At 47.5% G+C, this 14,854-nt stretch overlaps 2 protein-coding genes across 2 annotated transcripts in view; one reads left to right on the plus strand and one right to left on the minus strand.

Annotated features, from left to right (window-relative positions):
• Positions 1 to 303: 303 nt before the first annotated feature.
• LOC8023671 (mitotic checkpoint serine/threonine-protein kinase BUB1 beta) lies at positions 304 to 13,322 on the minus strand. Its single transcript, XM_042288613.1, has 12 exons — positions 13,090 to 13,322; positions 12,737 to 12,796; positions 9,471 to 9,615; positions 8,692 to 8,888; positions 7,456 to 7,610; positions 6,274 to 6,467; positions 4,717 to 4,793; positions 3,978 to 4,016; positions 2,558 to 2,727; positions 1,493 to 1,604; positions 661 to 767; positions 304 to 320 (listed from the first exon to the last, which is right to left on the minus strand). Exons 1-12 carry the CDS (start codon positions 13,212 to 13,214, stop codon positions 304 to 306), a joined length of 1,398 nt encoding a protein of 465 aa, XP_042144547.1. The 5' UTR covers positions 13,215 to 13,322.
• Positions 13,323 to 13,583: 261 nt separating this feature from the next.
• LOC8023672 (general transcription and DNA repair factor IIH helicase subunit XPD) overlaps positions 13,584 to 14,854 on the plus strand; it is a 28,593-nt gene continuing 27,322 nt past the window's right edge. The window contains 2 exon segments of the mRNA XM_040207687.1: positions 13,584 to 13,752; positions 13,856 to 13,955. Coding sequence (XP_040063621.1) covers positions 13,748 to 13,752; positions 13,856 to 13,955 — 105 coding nt within the window. The 5' untranslated portion in view covers positions 13,584 to 13,747.

Consider the following 14,854-nt stretch of genomic DNA (forward strand, 5'->3'; position numbering starts at 1 on the left):
CCGGAAAAGCGTACGGTCATGTGGAGTGACGGTGTCGCGTCACATCACGGTGTCACATAACGTCATGTTACGCTCGCGGCATTGCATGAGCACCGCGACATTGTGATGGTGTTCACGTGAAGATGTTACGCTGAATCTTTTGAATCGCCGACGACGTCATGTGAATACTGACGTAATCAGCTTGATGTTACCATCAAGGTTTTGTCCCCACGGGCACAAAAGCCCAAAGCTGTCAATGCACTGCACTTCAAAATAAAATTAAAAAATATGAGACCCCATGTTCAGTTCACACGGTTGAAAAACTCAGACAGGGTGCTGAGCTGCATATTTGTTGAAAAAAGCAGTTATATGGAAACCGAACTCCAGCACAGAGGAATGCAACGTCAAAAACTCGGGAAATCGTGCATGTTCTTTTTGTGTTTTTTTTTTCTCTTTACGAATGCAGTTTTTTAAGTCTCCTCTAGGATGACATATTTCAGGTGTCTCGGTGGACATAGAAATGAGATGTTACGGATCCACATCGAGATTTCAGAGAGCTTACTTCGGCTGGTTCTTAAGCAATAAGATGCCTGACATCAAGTCTAGTCTCCAGAACAAATGCTTGAAACGGGCGTTCTTCAAAAATCCGCCGTCTCGCCCCGTGTGCGAGCGTCCACTCACCGGGGGGGAGTGCAGACACCCTCAGCGACCGGTTTGTAATGAGGATGCTCTGCTCCAGGAGGTTTATCTGCTCCTTCATCACCTGCTGCTCTTGCACAGGTGCGCTCCTATACAGAAGTCGAGAGACAAGTGCAATGAATGCACCGCTCGGCGCTGCCAACACAACAATCAAAATCGAACTACGGATCGTCTATCACCAAACTTCTCGTAGAGCAAGTCCGTAATCACTAGAGCAAAGGTTCTCAAATAAGGGTCAGTGAAGCCCTGCCTCATTAGTTAAGCCCGGCAATAAAAGTTGTCTTTTTTCAAATTGAGAAGAAACGTTCCAATTTTCGGGTGAGTTTTCTCGTGTATCTCAATGAAAGAAGTCTACTTCACACAGTCCTTAGTTATATCCATTTATTAAATCATTATCGTCATTAACATATACCTTTCCCTTCCCCTCACCACGAACGGGGTCATCATCTCCGCCGATCTACAAGGGGTCCGCGAAGCATCAGTGGTTGAGAACCACTGCACCAGAGCGTGGGCTCTCAAACTGAACTCCAAGGGGTTCCTCAAGCGTACCATCGTGAGTTCGCCGCCACCACCTTACAACTTCTGGAAAGGATCCTTCTTGAGACGTGTCGGCTCTGGAATGCGGCACACTTAGGGGCGCCACCTGCATACGCACTCTCGAGCAAGGACAATTTCTTTTTTCAAATTAGGAATATCACCGGCGAGGTCGTGGGCAAAAAGCCGAGAAGGAATCTTATCTTCAAAAGCAACTCTGGAAGTCTTTTGAGGTCGACGAAACGGGATCGAGACGAAGAGAGAAGGGGTGGAGACTCGCCTGTTCTGTACAAACAGCCTGCGCATTTCGGCGAGCTCGTTTCGCATCTGCTCCACCTGCAATCGCAAGGCCTGCACCTCTCGGTCCTTCGCAGCCTCACGCTCCAGGCGCTCTGCAACGAGAAAAAAGAAAAAATTATGTCAAGTTTGTTAAAAAAAATTTAAGTTGCTCCAAATTTTGCAGACCCAGTCCGTCATGAAGATACCAAAAACTAGCTAAAATTCTTCAGCAGTGAGATACAGCAACCTTCAGCGTTGCGAGAGCTTCCCCCAGAACTTTCCCATCTCGAGGAACCGTTACCTGCCTTGACCGATAACCGAGGACTGACTCTCGGTTTTGACACTGATGCAGTAAAGCAGTTCCGGAGCTGACAAAGTTTACAAAGAAAAACGAGTGTCCGGCGGTGTTTGGCTCATAGTTAAGCATCAGTGGGAGACTCAGAACTGCTAAAATGGTGTTTAAACTAGGAAAACCCTTCGCTTAGGTGCGGGGGGAACAGATCAGGGTACTCTGGGGAATCCCAGTGTTCCCAGGACCCTGGTTTGAGAACCCATGACCTAGGAGTTGGACAGAACACAAACAGGTTTCCTAGGAACCCAGGGGTTCCCCAAAGCACGCTCGAGGTTTCCCCGAACTTCCGACGCTGTCCTTTTCTCTAAGAAAGCCGTTCTTCCTGTTTAATCACTATATTAGAATATCCAAGTCGCCCATTGATATTTAAACTATGTACCCAAAGCTTCCCATTGTGTGCATTACTGTTCACAAGGTCTGTAGGGATCTAGGCTACCTAACTCGGTGCAGAGACAGAGAAGGGCACCGTGGCTGTCAATCGAAAGAAATTAGCTTTCCTCGAGATCAAGATTCGAGAACCAATGTTTCAGACAATCATCCTTCTAACTGAAGGCAGCCGAGCAAATCAGAATTGTGGCTACTGGAATAGAAAACGGTATTCAGTTGTTTCTCTCTTTGCAGGGACCGTGGTAGGTTTCGCGGCATGTGCGGGGTCGTCTATCCGTTCGACGGACGAACCACGGGAGGAGACAACGTGGAGGTCCGGCGGATCACCTTGCTCTTTCTCCTTGGCCAGCATCTTGGCCCAGCGGATCTCCTCGAACTGGAGCTCCCTGGTGCCCCCGTAAACCTTGAGCTTGTTGTACATGGGGCGCTCCTTCGGATTCTGGACCAGGATGAACCCCGACGCCGGGACATGCCGCTCTTCGCGGCCGCGCTGGACGCTGCACGCACACACTCCCGATTGGATGGTTGCAAATCAAGTCGGCACCATGTCCTCCGTGCGCCAGTGCGGGGAAGTATAGAGCGATTTCGGCGCAAAAATGGCCCTGTACAACGCAACAGCTTGTGCGTGAGCGAAGACCCCAAGTGCAAATTCTTCTATCTATGCATCTCTTTAAAAGGCAGCTCTGGCAGTTTTTTGAGCAACCCACACTAAACATATGTTTGGTATACTCCTTTTACTCCTTTTGGAGTAAAAGGAGTATACCAAAGTAAAAGGAGTAAAAGGAGTATCCTTTTACTCCTTTTACTCTTTTATTAACTCCAAATTCAAAATGGCTATAAAAAAAAAAGAAAAATGAAGGTGACGCCAAAACCAACATTCAAACTATTCCACGCTTTCCAGTCGGGCAATGTAACACGTTGTATATAACTGGCAAGTTGATAGGGCAGTCAAAAAAAAAGTATTTTAAGCATTTTTCGATAGTTTTTTTAGGCCAGTTGTAATTTTATATTACTAAACTTTTTGTAACTTGTTAGGAAAAAGCTGTAATGCCCCTGTATTGCCCCATATTTCATCTTACATCACGTTTTCTCCCTCTCAACCTTTCCGACCCCATGTGGAAGAGGAGACCCTTGAAAAAAATAATTACTAAGACTTACAGTTTGGGTTAATAATTCAGATATTAATGCGCTGAACCTATTTTGAGGCAAATCAGTGACTTTCAAAATTTCACCGCATCTCTATTGCTGAAAGCCTGCAACCTATCTGAAAGTCGTTGCACCGAGAAACGACACAATTTACTGGACATGACTTTGAATCTTGGGTCCAACTGCAACGCACAGGCAAGCTTCAGCCCGAGAAGTGCATCAGAGCATCGCTTTGTCGGTAGAGCGTCTAACGGTCGAGGGTGTTAGAGCATCGCAGATCAAAGCACGTGGAGCATAAGCCCGGGCTATGGGACCCGTGAATACTGGATTCAATCCCCATCCCTGTCCGTTTCGATTTGGACAAGTGTCGTACCGGCATGCGGTCGTGTTTCACTACTGCGTGGTGCACGCTAAAGACGCCAGGCTCCCAGTTGTGCTGCACTGGCTAAATTTCTCATCTATAACTAAGATACCCACTCAGGCAGATTAAGTTCCGGCTGTATAAACATACGCGGAACACAATTATGTACACATCGTTACGGACAAAACAGCACTTGAACAGAATGCCGCAAGGCGGCATCCGACAGCGAGCCTCACGTACCTGAGTGCCTTGGATGACCCCGGGACCCAATCTGGTGGGCTGCAAGCAAAGACTCGTTCACCAAAGGTGACTGGAAACCCAACAGAGAATGTGACGGGCCACAAATCGTGAACCAAAAAGAGGGCACCCGGTTAACGCACACTATTGGTCGCAGCTTAAAAATATGCGGAAACCCTCCAGAATTAATGTAGGTTAGGAAATGAAGACTTTTTGAGCGCCCATTCGGAAAGGTAAAGTTAAGTCCTCTCCATGTTGTAGCACTCTCACTACCGTAATATCCCGACAGATAGCACAGCAAAACTCGAGAGCAACTCGGGTGGAAATATGAAGTGGGCTAACTTTCACTTTGCTCCCAAGAAATGTAAAAAAAAAAAAAAAAATGCTATTCTTAGGTCATGTGCCCTTGCTAAACTTGGTATTGAGACAAGGGACAATGAATCAAAGATAATTATGTAAATCCCAGACAGCAATGTTTGCTTATATTCCGCAATAGTTTACTCACCACATTTACGCCAAGACCATCATTGATCCAAACATCGCAATTATCAACTATCTTTCTGTGTTAAAAAAAAAAAAAAAAAGCAAATTAAGTTGAAGATAGGGGGGTGGGGCATCTCTTGGGATACAACGGTAGGTACTTTGCCCTTGCAGTCCGAGTGCTCTTAAATAAAATTGAAAACAGGCGGACGACAACAGCTTAAAGACATCGCTCGGCGACGTTAACAGTTAAAGGACTAACCCAGGCACTGGATCATTGGGGGCTTCATCCTGAGGTATGGTGAAACCGGCCGCCACGTTGTTAGTCACCTGCCTCACCTGCAAGACCCGCCCCGTTCCGTTAGACTGGCTGAGAGCACCCTCTAAAGACAAAAAGCTCTCTCAAAAACGCACAATTGAACATCAGCTCGTCCAGAGCAGCAGGAACTTAAAATTAAACACTCTCTGCTCTTATCAAAGAGTTATGAAACTCAAGATTCTCATAAAAGTTAGCAGGCTTTTGTAAGAATCCTAAGGAAAATTTGCTTTGAAGTACAATGCGGAGCGCAAGTTCGTCTGGTTCTTTTTGCAGGGGTTGTGGTGACGTCAGAACGCTGAGCTCCGATTGAAGGATAGTAGGTAGACCTCAAAGGCAGCTAAGCATTGAGGCCTACCCACTATCCTTCAATCAGAGCCAATTAGAGCTTCGCATTCTGACATCACCACAACCCTTGCAAAAGAAGCAGTGAAAGGTGTTTGCCTGTTTTGAGGCTATTCCTCGATCAACTGAAACATGCATGAACGTCATCTCTGAATTCAATCCAACATTAACAGCTAAACAGTCAAATTACGACAAAAAGCTTCTGTTTTTTTTTTCTCAGTAACTCTATTTTGTTTTATATTTTGTTCTATGTTTACCCTCCCGAATCTCTTTACGGTGGCTGTTGTTATTGGCAAGGTTTCACGGCGGACAACAGGGTGTGTTTTGAGCAAGTGATGGCACGACGTCACAATGTCACGTGATGCAAGGGAAACTTTCTCGGCAAAATTTAGTGCAAAGATCTTCTGTGGTGTTCGCAATGCCTCATGACATCGCAGGACGTTGACATCACGTGACCTCATGTTTTGTGTGCAGCGCTATAGTGTGTAGTCTGTGTGCGGCATCTCGGCATTTGCAGAACACAGCGAGGAACCGGTAAACGTTTTTAGACTCAACTCAACCGTCAGTCAAGCCGAGCAATAAAACTCATTTTTCCTTATGCTGGCTACCGCACAAAGCCAAATAGACCAAACCTTATGTGCTGAGTGGGTAGGGTTCATTATTCTCCTTCTCAAAACTTCAAAGTAGGGTTTGCAAGCATTAATTTACTTAGTTTACCCTTTTGTCATAGTAAATGATATACTTCTTTTCCCCTCCGGTTCAGAAGGGGTTCTGAAAACATCGGTGGCGGAGAGCTACTGCCTTATTAAAAGAGCACTAAACCGCTTTCTGAAGTCGTCTATTTATGATCGTAACTGGAGCTATAGGCTCTAAGCATCATTAAAATCCAAACATTGCATTCATGCACGGCCCCTTTCTCTCTATTAAAATCGGTACAGAAGATTGAATACCTCTGAACTGTCGCAGACACCAGAGGGAGCCGTCGGATGAGAAGAGGCCCTTCTCCTCATCCGACGAAGCTCAAGTTAGATGGAGTCGCAACCACAAATAGACCGCTGCAGAAAGTGGTTTAGTTCTCTTTTAAACTTTCAGGACAATGAGAAACCCTGACCCTTGAAGCACGAGCGCTAATAAAAAAAAAGAGGCCCGCCTCCCCACCTTGGCGGACGTCCACTTGCCCGGCCTGCTGGCGTTTTCCTTGGCCCCCTCGGCGGCGACCACAAACGGGGCAGGTGCCGCCGGGCGCACAAACACATCATCGTCTCCCTCCGGGTTCTCTCTGGAGAGCACCCTGGGCGCCCTGTTGCCGGCGTGGCCCAATGCCTTGCCCCCGACACCCCCCTGCACCTCCACTGGAACGGAGGTCGGTCGTGGGGATTAAAGACGAGAGCAGAATCGTAGAGTTTGTAGAACCATCTAGAGGGAAAGGTCCCATGTATTACGGCTGCTCCGAAACAGTGGGGCACAGACGCGGGTTCTCAGACTGGGTTACTGGGAACCTTGGGGTTCCCCGGGTTCTCAAACTTCCTCAACTGCCCCTACCCCCAAGTTGTTCCAGTTTAAGCGGTATTTCTTCGGATCTTAGCCATTCACCGATACGTAACTGTGAGTACTCCCCTTTCGTGTCCATTAAGGCCCGTTCACACTCTTGCGACTGCTTGCGACCTCTTAAACCTGGGTTCCTTAAAACTTCTTAAACCAGAGAACACACTGGCGCCATCTATTGGGAAGCAGTGTAAACTCGGCGGTCCGGCATAGTTTTTTTTATTTCTCGCGCAATATCCTTTCTTTTTTGGCTCGAAAAGCTTTTGTCAATGTTATAAACGAGCCTTTCTATGGGTATTACGCACATTTGACCTCGGAAATCCCGCAAAACCTTCGCTTTTGTGAAATGCAGTTCTAGGGTCACCGCATAGATGGCGCCACAATGTCAGTGTGTTCCCTCATTCTAGAAACATTTAAGAAGTTGTAAGAGATCTCGTCTCTCTCAGTCGTACTCGGTCGCAAGAGTGTGAACGGGCCTTTATTATTTGCACTGTTTCGTTGCATCAGTGCAAAAATCAGGTGGGGCTCCTCGGCTGCCATTGAAGGCAGACAGGCGTTCCTCAAGGTTCAAAAATTTGAAGGACGCCTGGATGCGGACATTGGTGATCCCAGAGGAACCATACAGCCTGAGATCACTTTCATATGCACAAAGGAGCAGCAAGACATCACTTGCAAGGTCTGTATTTTGTATGCTCTTCTGCCACTCTCTCTGTCATACTTTCTCTCAAGATGCCCCAATGTCAATGCCTATGATTTGCCGCGAAACGCAGTCTCGTGATTGGACGCCGCACTCACCCCTTTGCAAGGCACGCTCGGTGCCCACTTGGCCCCGCCTTCCGACCTGCTTCAGGGTTGCCAGCACGCTGCGGTTGTCTTCTGTCGTTGCCGCTTCCTCGCCCACCTCCATCATCTGCTGCGCCACCTGGCGGCTCACACGGGCCTCGAGGTGCCTGGAAAATGTGGCAGCACAAACTCCGTTTGCCTCAAATATTTGGATAACTGCCCGGCAGCAACGGGGAATGTCGCTCCTGTGTAGCGTATTAAACCATGTGCACCTACGCATTTGGTTGGGACGTGTATTTATAAATAAATATATCCCTTTATATTTAGAATGCACCTCCAGCCATGAGGCAAAATCAGGAGGGCAAGCTCGTAGAAGGTAACAACTCACTTAAATGCACAAGTTATATTCTAAAAAAGCAGACACATCGAGGCAGTTCCATTCATTGAAACATTTAACAAATTTAATGAGTAATATGCTAAAGCGATGAGGCATAATGAGTTTGTTGTGTATTGTCCTGGCATCACTACCGCTTTTAGTATTTCCATTCGAGTCAACGTCAACCCCTCGCTAATGAGAAGGAAATGGACGTAAACCACCTCACCTTAATGTGGACTGCAGCAAACGCTATGAGCACAATCCCTCCACTTTTTGATGCACCCCGGCTACACAAACACTCGTGCCGAAGAACCACCAACCAATTCTACCCGCTCGCACTCGCAGCCTTTGCTGCAGTCAACGTTGAGGCGATGTATAGCATAAACGACAGCAAAGCAAAGGCATCTGGAACGTGTATCTGACCGACATGTTTAGCGTCCTATACCACCCACGCATCAAAAGTAATCCCGAAGGATGCGACAAATGACGCCACGGGAGCCAGTGTGCCGTGCTGTCAGATGTCACGATCCCCGCAGTTGGTCGTTGAAGTTCCGGCGAAAATGACGAGCGATTACCAGTGCCGCTGTCAGAGTTTGTGTGGAGAATCGTTATGGAGAGCAACCCACCGGAGAACAGGCATCTGTCATATCCACCACCGCCGCTCTTGCACCGGCAGGATCGCGGCCAACAACGATGACAGTTTTAGGACGTCATCGGGCGGAAATCGAGGGACCGCTTCTTAGGATGCGGTAAACACATTAGCCGGAGGCACGCTCCAGACACCATACTCGCGATTGTATTATTTTGCAGCAGTCAGTGCTGTGCGCCACAAAATACGAGCCACGGTAAGGCTGGCACATGCCCTTGCCCACCTGAGCTGTGCCTCCAGGGTTTCTTTGGGGTAGGCTTTCCTGGTGATGCCCTTGCGGAGGATCTTGGCAGCATTCTTGGAGTCCCCGACTGCCTCTCTGTGATTGGCCCACCTCACGTAGAAAGGTGCCAGCCCCGCCCCTACGCCCCGGTCGTACATCGCTTTGAACACGACCTCGGGCTCGGAACTGATGTCCGCCTGCGGGAGAGGAGACCGGACCCCGGACAATACGGGGGCACCAACGTTAGCAAAACCTGAAAATCCGCCTTACCTAAAGGGGCACTAAATTACTTCTTGCGATTGTCTATTTATGGCCATGACTCAAATTATGGGCTCTCAGCATCCTAGAAAACCAAACATTACGTTTGCGCGTGGCTCATTTCTCCATTAAAAATTGGTATCAAAGATTGATAACTTCAGAATTATTGCAAATACCAAACACCTTCCTCTTTAGCAGAGCAAATACTGGAGAGAAGGTCACCTCTCCAACGTTTGCTCTATTACAGTGGAAAGGGGTGCAAAGAGCTTGCCCTGAGCTCTTAATCTGTCTATAGTGTCGTTACTCTGGCACCCGAATCGGCTGCATCGGTGCTGTTGTCGTCGGCATTGTTGCCGTTAGCGTTGCTGGCGTCTTTGTGTGCGACAAGCACGTGCAGATGAATCTGGTTTCTTCACAAGCACACTGCCTACACTCCATGTGGGCAAACACTGGCTTGCTCATAAACAGCGTGTCAACCAACACGGTCACTCTAGGTAGACCCTGCTCGGGGGAACACTCACGTAGCGCAGCCAGACGTCGACGAAGCGTGGATCGTCGGTATACTTGCTCTCTGTGACGAAGAGGGAGATACACTTTTCGAGAAGCTCTTGCAGGTTCACCTCGTGACCGCCCCGGGGGAAGTGCTGCTCCAGCCACAGTATGTACCTGGATGGAATGAACAGATATGGCTGACCCTTTTAATCAGGTGGCTGCTTCTGCCAACTTGCCAAGCTTTTAATTTCAATAGTTAACTGACATGACACACACCGTGTGTGTGTGCATCACGTGCCAGGGCGCGCCTAGCTCTTGCCGCGCCCCTTCTCTTTTACCCCCCCAGTTTTTCCGACCTAATAAACGTGTCTTACTACTACTACTGATCTCAGATTTACAAAAGATTGAGGTTAAAGGGGTACTCCGCAGATTTTTGAGCTACCTCAACTATCTATATTTTCTGACTCCCTGGCCTTTACGCTTTCTGGTATGCTATTTAGTATCGTGAAATTCTTAATAGTTATTGCGAAATCGGCAAAGGAAAACGATGCAAAAACCAACATTCAAATATACCCGCCCTTTTCAGTGCCGTGACGTCAGTGGAAGGCCAGCTTGCCAGTCGGGCGAGCAGTCTAAAAAATAGAATATGCCAATCATTTGTTCCGTGCTAAAGCGCGGGTCCTGGAGCGAGCTTCCAAAGCATTCATTTGACACCATGAAACTGCTTCGAATCAGTTGGGAACAAATTCTACAGTCCAAAGAGTGAACCCGTACACTTCCAGTGACGTCACTTTTTCGCTGTTGCCAGTAGAGACTTTCAGTTTGAAAAACACAGTGAGGACCAAAATTGTGAATTCAATAACTTTGTGAAAAAAAATTATTTTGACCCAATATTTGGGATACTATTTTGGCGATGTTTGGCGAGTTTAGCAAAATTTCAAGCAAATCAGGGACCATGAAGAAATCGGCGGAGTACCCCTTTAAGCCCTTTTATAGTATACTTCTAAAAAATGAAAGCCGTTTACAACTCCCTGTAACGCCGAATTAGAGCGCAGCTCTTGAGGAGGAGGAGGGAAGGGTACTGAGGTTCACGTGTTTTCAGGGGGGGGGGGGTCACGTGACCTGGGGTGCGGTCATGTGATCTCGGGGGGGAGGGGGGGGGGGGGGGTCACGTGACCCCCAGAGGAACTTTTCCGCTAGATTTAGTGGGGAAATTTTTTCCGCTAGATTTAGCGGGAATATTTTTCCGCTAGATTTAGCGGAGAAATTTTTCCGCTAGATTTAGTGGGGAAATTTTTTCCGCTAGATTTAGCGGGAATATTTTTCCGCTAGATTTAGCGGGGAAATTTTTTCGCTAGATTTAGCGGGGAAATTTTTCTGCTAGATTTAGCGGGGAAATTTTTCCGCCAGGTTTAGCGGGGAAAGTTTTTCCGCTAAATTTAGCGGGGAAATATTTCTGCTAGATTTAGCAAGGAAATATTTCCGCTAGATTTAGCGGGGAACTTTTTCCGCTAGATTTAGCGGGACATTTTTCCGCTAAATTTAGCGGGGAAATGTTTCCGCTAGATTTAGCGGGAATATTTTTCCGCTAGATTTAGCGGGAATATTTTTCCGCTAGATTTAGCGGGGAAATTTTTCCGCTAGATTTAGCGGGGAATTTAGCGGGGAACTTTTTCCGCTAGATTTAGCGGGACATTTTTCCGCTAAATTTAGCGGGGAAATGTTTCCGCTAGATTTAGCGGGAATATTTTTTCGCTAGATTTAGCGGGGAAGTTTTTCCGCTAGATTCAGCGGGTAAATTTTTCTGCTAAATTTAGCGGGGGAATTTTTTCGCTAGATTTAGCAGGGAAATGTTTCCACTAGATTTAGCGGGGGAATTTTTCCGCTAGATTTAGCGGGGAAATTTTTCCGTCGCGGAGAAGTATTTCTGTTAGATTTAGCGGGGAAATTTTTCCGCGAAATTTAGCGGGGAAACGTTTCCGCTAGATTTACCGGGGAAATTTTTCCGCTAGATTTAGCGGGGAAATATTTCCATTAGATTTAGCGGGGAAATTTTTCCGCTAAATTTAGCGGGGGAATTTTTCCGCTAGTTTTAGCGGGGAAATGTTTCCACTAGATTTAGCGGGGAAATTTTTCCGCTAAATTTAGCAGGGAAATTTTTTCGCTAGATTCAGTGGGGCAATTTTTTCGCTAGATTTAGCAGGAAAATTTTCCCGCTAGATTCAGTGGGGAAATTTTTCCGCTAGATTTAGCAGGGGAACTTTTCCGCTAAATTTAGTGGGGAAACTTTTCCGCTAGATTTAGCGGGGAAATTTTTCAGCTAGATTTAGCGGGGAAATATTTCCGCTAGATTTAGCAGGGAAATTTACCCATAATGCACCGGCAACGGCGACGCCGCTCAAGCCGGAAACGGGCGCCTAAGAGCTGCGCTCTAAAAAGACAGTCCATGTGATTATATAAAGGGGAATGGGTACCCTCAGTGACAGCAAGCTAAAACACAACAAAACATGCGCTTATCGCACCGTACTTCGTTTCACTTTGCGGCATACTCTGGCAAACGGTTTGAACTACAGCAGCCCATCAATTGCTCGGAGCTTAACACGCGATTTTGTTAGTCGCTCTGCCCAACGAGAAGATCATGTGACACCCTCCTTTCTATGGATTGGCTCCGGTGGCTCCTAGCATCAGCTGCAGTATGTTGTGAGGTGAAACGGAGTTACAGTGGGCAAGTGTCCCAGGATGTTTCTTTTGCGGTTTGGAACACAGGCACGCCAATCAAAAGGCAAAATAAATAATGTGCTATGGTTAGGTAGCCAGCCACATGCTGTTATCACCCAAGGTCGGACGAGAAACATAAGCATGTGGGCATATCGGGTGGATACCGAAACGCAAGAGGTGCACCAGAAGCGGACAAACTTGCACACCGTATGGGAGGGCAAGGTCCCACCAGATGATGCACCAAAGAGGCCTCTTCACTCGCTTTCTGAAGAGAAGGCTACTGGGGAGGGGTCTTGTACGACAGTTTTTAAGGGAAGAGTTTAATGGTTTTCGAGGACACTCCACGGCATAAAAAGACAGCCCTTTTGAGTTGCTAGCAACACGTCGCCCGTGCTTCCCAGTAAAATATCCGCAGACATTCTGAGGCGATCGCTCGAAGCACCAAGCAGTCCCATCTGGCACAGAGAAGTCTGGATAGGCTCTGCGTGCCTGTCCCTAGCCTCACTTGCGTAGACGCAGCAAGGAGCTGTTGAGATTTGACAACCACCAAACTAAACCAGAGATGAGGCAGACCCACCTGTGCCAGACATCGAGTGGATCCTCCCCGGAGTAGGTCCTCAGCTCCTCCTCAAAATTCCTAGAAGCAGAACAAGCCTCAGTCAGTGCTCACAACCACAACAGATGCCATTCAGTCTAAATGTCATTTCCCCCGCTCCCCATCCCAGAACAAAATTGGAACGCCCAAAAGTGGGATTTTTTTAATAAACTTTGTCAATGCATCTTGGGCCACAACCCGAACGCATGCACCACCCTTCCTCAGGAGGAAAGTGTAGTGACGTAGCCGGGATTTGTTTTTCGAGGAGGGCTGACTACGCCACTGAAGGGGGAGGGGAGGGGGGGGGGGGGGGGGGGGGTTAATGCTCGACGCACCTTCGCCTTTGTTGGACGGTGTCCTTTCCCTGAAGCGCGGCTTGCAGGGACGACATTGCGCGGCCCTGCTTCAGAGGCTGGATGTTCTCCTTGCACAGCTCCCAGTCCTCGCCGCCTTCGGCCATAGGGCTCCAAAGTTTCCCAAGTAAATGCCCCGACCGATAAACCGATAAACGCCGTCTTGTAAAACGAAGAGACCAGTCAGAAATTCGAAATGGAGCGGATCTGGCTTGATGTCGATGACAGATGTCGTTCTCTAACACAACAAAACATTATTCCTTGGAAGATGTGAAAATGTAAAAAAAAGACAAAGCAATAAGGAGTGGCAGCTACTGCATAGCTACGACTAAAACAACGGGATAGAGGACTAAAACACTAAAACGGTTAAAAAGTTGGAACTTTCCATCGTAGAGAGACTTTTTAGACGAACGTAGACTGGATCAATTGGATTGGATATGTGTCACGGTTAGCCAACGCTATCCAACATGCTGTTGTTTATGCACATGGTGTCTCAATCGGTGAGATCGTTGGAGCCGCGTTGCCGGTGTATTGGTTTTTACAGTTTTTCGTCGTGAAAGTCGGGCTTTGCAGGTTTTACAGAGCAGGCGATTTCAAGCTGAGCTGGTCGCTGTAAGCGTGCGCTCGCCCAACAACCAAAATGAGGTAAGCAAGGAGTGTAATTTTCGTTCCTTCGTCAGACCGGGCTTCCGTGGGGACGAGGTAATTGAAGGAGTCAATCGGTATAGCGGATACATTTTATGCGCAGGATCGACGTGGACGGCCTTACGGTGTTCTTCCCTTACGAATACATCTACCCGGAACAGTATTCCTACATGCTGGAACTGAAACAGTGCCTCGATGCAAAGGTAAGCGGAAATGAATGTAGTCGATCCCGTGCTAGTGCCGGATTCGTTCTGTTGTTAAGTCTCAACGTAGAACTACGATGGTCATGAGGATGCAAATAACGGGGCACAAGAGAAGCACTTAAGCTCGTAACAACTGGAAGTAAAGATCTACCAAACGAGCTGGTTCCTTTCGCGGACTTGTAGATAACTTTAAAAATAAATAGTTAAAGTGCAGGTGAGCTGATCCATATTAATCATGATGTTTACAACGTGAGCCTTAAAAGGAACCTTGAAGACAAAGTAGAAGGGACAGAAGAAAGACGGTTTTTGTCCATTTTCTTCTGTCCCTTCTGTCCACAGCACAAATATTGTGGCATAAGAGAATAGAGTGTCTAAGAGTTTTGTCTAGAGGGAACGATATCAGACGCAGCACAGTTCCGTGCAGACGGAACGATAGCAGACGCAGTAGAGTTCCATCCAGACAGAACAATAGCAGGTGCAGTAAAGTTACGTCCAGACGGAACGATAGTAGACGCAGTAGAGTTCCATCCAGATGGAACAATAGCAGGTACAGTAGAGTTACGTCCAGACGGAGCGATAGCAGACGCAGTAGAGTTCCATCCAGACGGAACAATAGCAGATGCAGTAGAGTTCCATCCAGACGGAACAATAGCAGGTGCAGTAGAGTTACGTCCAGACGGAACAATAGCAGACGCAGTAGAGTTCCATCCAGACGGAACAATAGCAGATGCAGTAGAGTTACGTCCAGACGGGACGATAGTAGACACAGTAGAGTTCCATCCAGACAGAACAATAGCAGGTGCAGTAAAGTTACGTCCAGACGGAACGATAGTAGACGCAGTAGAGTTCCATCCAGATGGAACAATAGCAGGTACAGTAGAGTTACGTCCAGACGGAGC

This window comes from Ixodes scapularis, unplaced genomic scaffold (genome assembly GCF_016920785.2).
Source record: "Ixodes scapularis isolate PalLabHiFi unplaced genomic scaffold, ASM1692078v2 PGA_scaffold10__122_contigs__length_95168666, whole genome shotgun sequence".
NCBI classification, from domain to species: domain Eukaryota; kingdom Metazoa; phylum Arthropoda; class Arachnida; order Ixodida; family Ixodidae; genus Ixodes; species Ixodes scapularis.

Excerpts from the sequence above, each read along its gene's own strand:
- LOC8023671 (XM_042288613.1), bottom strand. The coding sequence starts at position 13,214 with ATGGCCGAAGGCGGCGAGGACTGGGAGCTGTGCAAGGAGAACATCCAG. Across the intron at positions 9,616-12,736 it reads CCACTCGATGTCTGGCACAG|GTACATACTGTGGCTGGAGC; the intron begins GTGGGTCTGCCT and ends CATTCCATCCAG. Across the intron at positions 4,794-6,273 it reads GCAAGTGGACGTCCGCCAAG|GTGAGGCAGGTGACTAACAA; the intron begins GTGGGGAGGCGG and ends CGGGTCTTGCAG.